The sequence below is a fragment of the Tupaia chinensis genome, unplaced genomic scaffold, assembly GCF_000334495.1.
Source record: "Tupaia chinensis unplaced genomic scaffold, TupChi_1.0 Scaffold000415_1, whole genome shotgun sequence".
NCBI lineage: Eukaryota > Metazoa > Chordata > Mammalia > Scandentia > Tupaiidae > Tupaia > Tupaia belangeri.
The window spans coordinates 365,891-372,028 of NW_006159920.1; the positions used below are offsets into that span (position 1 = coordinate 365,891).

The window sequence follows — 6,138 nt, forward strand, 5'->3', positions numbered from 1 at the left end:
TCAGGGCCGGGGCGGGAGCCGGTGGCGCTGGAGCGGAACTCTGTGGGTTCGAGGCGTTATCCTCCTGTTGGGAGGGCTCCGGGCAAGCGCCACGTCTATTCCTGTCTCGTTGGGCAGTTCCCCTCCCTGCCGGCACCACGTCCCCTCTGACACCGAGGTAGGGCTGCGCCGGGGCGGGAGGGCCCTGCATGAGTGAAGTAGGACCGCAGGGGTGGCAGAGAGGGGAGCGATTGGGAGGACACCGCGATGGGGACAGAGAGCGAACTCCTACTGGGCTGGGACCGCTGTCAGCTCCGCACCCTGCGCAGTGGCGGAGTTAGGCGCTCAGAACATCACTCCCAGTGCGGAGGTTGGGCTCAGCAGGCAGCTCGGGAGCAGTGGTTTTCAAACTTGAGCGTGCATCAGAATCGTCCGAAGCACTTCTTAAAACACACATCGATGTCCTCCCCTCCGCTTTTTGACTCAGTAGGTCTGGGATGGGTCCCCGGAATTGACGATTCAAGTTCTCAAATGTTTGGGGCTACTGCTTGTCCAAGGACCACATTTTGGGAACCTAAAGATTTGGAAAGAAAAGTGATGGGAGAGCCAAAAGCGTTGGAGGGATGTTAGGGGTTCATTGGAGACAAAATCCAGGTTTATTTTCAAGTTGTTTCATCAGTTTGCTGGCCTTGTCTTGTTCCGCTCTTCTGGAAATGCCTGCCTCCTTCCCATCCGGTTTTTCTCCCAGTGTAAATTCTTCCAGTCCCACTTCAGATCCCCTAACCTCTCTGCAGTCTGCTGAACCCCCCCACCCCCACCATGTTCTCTGGATTTCACTGTAGGTCTTATCTGTACTCTGTTTTGGCATTTAATTAAACACTGCTATGTGATAATGGCCTATTTTTTCAAGTGTATCCTACATTTGTCATTAAATTGTAAGGTTTCTTGGGGATACAGTTTGTTACTTAGAGGTGGGCCCAGGATTCTTCAAGGAAAGGAGAGAACAATACCTGGGAGCAGTGTTGCATGTTGTTATTGTTTTCGTAATTTGTCTTACAACATTATAAAGAAAGATTTACCTCGAAATTTTCAGTTAAGCCTAAAAATCTAAAGCTGCTCATTTTGTGGTAATTTCTAAAAATGTTACATGCATTCTGTTCATAAGTATGTGAGCCAAAATATTATAGTAAGTTCGAGGTTTGTAGCTGTATTACGGCTTCTATCATGACACAGCATTTTGGCCGAATTTATTATTTTTTTTGAGATGTTCATGAAGCCCTGTTCTTCTCTCTTTGAACCTGGATTAAAATAAGAGAAAGTAGTTCAAACAAATGCAAAATCTCTGTACTAGAAGGAACGTAGTAGCTGTTTTCTTCTGCTGGTTGGTGCCAGAGTACAAATCTCCAACTTATGTCTGAACATCTCCGTGGGTGGGGAAATTTTTAGCTCCGAGAAGCAGCTCTTTTGCTTTGTGGAGATGATGGTTGTTAAAGTTCTTTTTATGGAGCTGAAAACTCTTCCTGAAACTTCCACTCATTCTTTCTGTTTATGCTTCAGCAGAGCAAACGCAATAGTGATAGTGTTTCAGATATTAAAAACAAGCTATTAAATTCTTGAGAGTCTGTGTTTCTAATAAATTTCCTGTTCTTCATAGTGTATGTAATAGCAAGTCATTCTCCCTATTTTCCTTGTTGTAACCTGGACATAGAGTATAGGCAAGAACATTCACTGCACTCGTAGAATGACTACACCTCTGTTAAATTCTACAGAAAATTGGGGGCCAGCAGGTGGTGTGGTGGTTAAGATGCTGGGCATTCTCACATGGCTGACCATGGTTCAAGTACCAGACCTGGTAGCTTGCTTTCTCATTTCCTCTCTCTCTCTATCTGTCTCTCTTTCTGGTCAAATTAAAAAAAAAAAAAAAAAAGAATGAATAAATGAAATAAATCATTCTTTAAAAAATTCTACAGAAAATTACAGTAACTTTTTTTGGTGGTGGTATGGAGAACTACAGAATACTTAGACTTATTTAAGTAGTGCTCAACTAAAACCTTTAAGTTTTGTTTTGTTTTTGCGTTTCATTATGTAAATTAAAACAAAACCTCAGTAATATAATAATTCCTGCCTGCCACCCAGACCTATCACCTTACTTTTTTTAAAAAAAATTATTTAGTTATTTTAATTTGATCTGACAGAGAGAGAAAGGGAAAGTGAGAATGCAAGCCACCAGATCTGGGACTTAAACCACAGTAAGCCTTGTAGGAGTCCAGTGCCCCAACCACCAGGCCACCTGTGGGTCCCCCATCACCTTGCTTTAACACTTAATGTTCTGCCATTCTTGTTATGCCCAGGACAAAGGAGACACAGAGTGATGCGTGTATTGAAAGACTCCACATCTTTCAATAAATTTAGCATGGAGGACGAGCTGAGGATTGGAGAGCACTCTAATGCAGCCTTCTCCTGTGCTCTATATTTATTGAGTGGAAGGTCAGATAACAAATAATAGGATATTTTAAATAGATGACCTTTTCTCAGCAAGTTTTACCATACATATTTATGATGGAAAATTCTGTAAATGTACAGTGGATAGGAAAGGATGAATGTATAAACAGCAGGATTTCCCTAAAGTAAGGATATCTTTAAGAAGGAAGTTAAAGATTTATTGGACAGAGCATACCGCCTAAGAGCTATTATACAGAACAGAGGGCACATTAACCCACTGGAACGTGACTTGCTTCTCTGGGAAACAGGTTACTGTCTCCTGTACTTGGGACCCAGTGTGCCAGGTCACTCGAGGTGTTTTCTAGCAGATCTGGGCCATCGTCACACAGGGTGGTCTCCAACATCATTACATATATTTTTAGCCATTCCTCATCCCTCCACTTGAGTGGTGTATTATTTTTTAAAATTGGTTTGGTAAAATTTGTGGATATTGAAATGCCCAAAATGCACTCATGTATACCCATGTAAAACAACCCAATCTCAATAAACAAGGGGTCTTTATGGCAAATGCATAGTATGAAAGAACTATGTATGCATGGATTACAAAAGTTTTTTGCACTAAAATAAATTCCTACTTAATTTCACTTTCCGTGGTCTTTTGGAAGTTTCCTCATAGAATAATCCCATTTCTCATTCCCTCCTGTCATGTCAGTCATTGTTTCCTGTCTACTCCAGGCAAATGCCATTCTAATTTTTTTAAAACCCTAGGTTAATTTTACTAGTTCTAGGACTTACTTTATATGAACGGAATTATATGGTATATATACACTCTTGTATCTGGCTTTGGTTCAACATAATGTCTGTGAGGTCCATATTGTTGTATGTGATAATAATTTAATTTTTTATGGCTGAATATTCCATTTAATACCTGTCTCATAATTCATAATTAGTTTTGCCATTGCCTTGTTGGTGGACATTTTGGTTGTTTTTAGTTTTTGGCTATTGTAAACTAAACTTCAGTGAATACTTCTAGTTCAAGCGTTTCTGTAGGTGTAAGTTTTCATTGTTCTTGGATAATTACTGAGGGTTGCGATAGCTGGATGAAAGGGAAGGTAAATGTTCAACTTTATAAAAAACTGCTACACCTGCTTCCATGGTATTATACCATTTTACATCTCCACCAGCATAGTATTAGATTTATAGTTGCTGCACATCCTCACCATTCTAAGATATCCATTCTAAGAAATCTTTGCCCACCCCTAGGTTTTCCTATATTCTAGAAGCTTTCACTATTAGGACTGTGACTCATGTCAAGTGAATTTTTATATATGGTTAGAGTTGAGGAATCAAGACCTTTTTTTTTACCCCTTTCCCATATGGATATTCAGTTGTTCTCACACCATTTACTGAAATAGATTTTCTTTCTTTGTTGACTATCTTTGGTGCCTTTATGAAAAATCAGTTGACAACATGAACAAAGGTCTGTTTCTGGAATCTTTAGTCTATTCCATTAGTCTCTTAGTCTATCATTCTGCCAACACCATCTGCCTTGATCATGTATCTCTACAGAAAATTCTACCACCAGGCAGTATTGCAAGTCTTCCTGTTTGGTTATTTTTCAGGATGATTTTGGCTATTGTAATTCCTTTATATTTCCATATCCATTTTAGAATCAGTTTCTCAGCTTCTTCAAAAATTATAATAGGTCCATGGGAACCAGCAGTTAGCGTAATGGCTATGTCGCTGGACTCCCACGTAGTCGACTGCAGTTCACGTCCTGGACCTGGTGGCTTAAAACTCACGCCGGGCGCGTGTGCACGCGTGCCCAAGATCCCGAGAGGACAATGGAGGAGAAGGGATTGCAGCGTGACCATCCCCCCTGGGGGGTGATTTCTTGCTTTCTGTCTCTCTGTCTCTCTCTGTCTGTCTGGCGAGTGCACGTACCCTATAACGAAAAAACCTGTCCAAAAAAAAAAAAAAATTATAATAGGTCCATGATTGGGATTGCATGGAATGTATAGATCATCTTTGGAGGTCATTGAAATCTAATCATATGACTATTTCAATCCAAAAACATGTCTTTCTCCGTTTACTTAGGTGGTATGTAATTTCTCTCAGCAGTACATAGATCTTGCATCTTTTGTTAAATTCATTCCTAAGTATTTTGTTTTTTGGTGCTATCGTAAATGGAATTATATTGAAGGTTTTCCAGTTGTTTACTGCTAGTATGTAAAAATACACTTAATTTTCATATATTATTCTTGTCTCCTGAGACCTGACTAAACACATGTATTCTAGTAGGATTTTTCTACTTAAAATGTTCAGTGTTGTAATATGCTAACTATAAATAGGAACTTTTTTCTTTGGTTTTTCTTTTTTTTTGCCATAGGGTGCATGTTTCGCCAGAGAAAGACAGAGAAGGAAAATGAAAAATTACCCACCAGGGGGATGGCCATGCCATAATCCCTTCTCCTCCATTCTCCTCCTGGGATTTTGGGCACACATGCACATGCCTGCCATGATTTTCTTTTATTTTTTTTGAGGTTTTTGCTATAGGGCATGTGTGCTCGCCTGACAGACAGAGAGACGGAGAGATAGAAAGCGAGAAATCACCCCCCAGGGGGGATGGCCACGCCACAATCCCTTCCCTTCCATTCTCCTCTCAGGATCTTGGGCATGCACGCACACGTGCCCGGCATGAGTTTTAAGCCACCGGGTCCGGGATGCGAACCACGTTCGACTACATGGGAGTCCAGCGACATAGCCATTATGCTAACTGTTGGTCCCATGCCATGATTTTCTTTTCTTTTTTTTTTTTTTTTCAAGTAAATAGAGTTAAGTTTTATTAGCAATTTGTTATGTAGCCATATGACATTATTTTTTCTTTCTCTAAATAAATTATTAAAATGGGAATATACTGTGTATCTTGTTTAGCAACTTGCTTTTTTTTTGCATTTTTAAAATGTATTATTATTTATACATTCAATCACTATACATCATTTAGATTGTAAAGAGACTTTACTCAGCATGATATACACCTTAGTCCAGGCCAGTTGAGAAACAGATAATAAACCGTATCTGTGTCCTAGAAATTTCTTACCTATTTTTTTCCCCAAATTTCCTTTCCTATGCTCTTCCTCTCCCACACTTTACTTCCACTTTGTCTCTAGTGTCCGTAACAATTTTCACTGATTTTATGTCCTCCAGTCTTTCAGTCTCTACCTTAGAGTGCGGACAGTCGGTATATGTTAAATGGAGACATACAATGTCTCTTTTTCATAGCCTGGCTTGCTTCACTCAGCAACAGATCTTCCATATTCATCCACTTCCTGAAAAATATGGAATGGTACACGAATTTGCGTGTCATCCTTGCACGGGGACCATGCTAATCTTCTCTGTACCGTTCCAATTTTAGTATATGTGCTGCCGAAACCAGAACCCTGCCATGACTTTCAAGCTTCTACTCTGAGACTCGAACTGTGGTGGGAAGTCCAGCACCTTAGTTGCCATGCCACCTGCTGGCATCTCTAGATTTTTTTTTTAAGACAACTAGGTATTTTTTCTTATTATTTTATTTAACTTTATTTATTATCATCATTATTATTTTCCAGTTTGATCAGAGAGAGACAGAGAGAGAGAGAGGAAGTGAGAAAGCAAGCCACCAGGTCCGAGACTTGAACCGTGGTCAACCATGTGGGAGTCCAGCGCCTTTAACCA

At 40.3% G+C, this 6,138-nt stretch overlaps 1 protein-coding gene and 1 non-coding gene across 2 annotated transcripts in view; one reads left to right on the top strand and one right to left on the bottom strand.

Moving 5' to 3' along the window:
* Positions 1–18: 18 nt before the first annotated feature.
* The window catches only part of LMLN (leishmanolysin like peptidase), a gene marked incomplete at its 5' end in the record, with an annotated part of 89,662 nt that continues 83,542 nt past the window's right edge, over positions 19–6,138 (top strand). The window contains 1 exon segment of the mRNA XM_014590171.1: positions 19–157. Coding sequence (XP_014445657.1) covers positions 19–157 — 139 coding nt within the window.
* Positions 5,754–5,860, bottom strand: LOC114008915 (U6 spliceosomal RNA). The gene has a single exon (XR_003550397.1). It is a non-coding gene; the product is annotated as a U6 spliceosomal RNA (small nuclear RNA).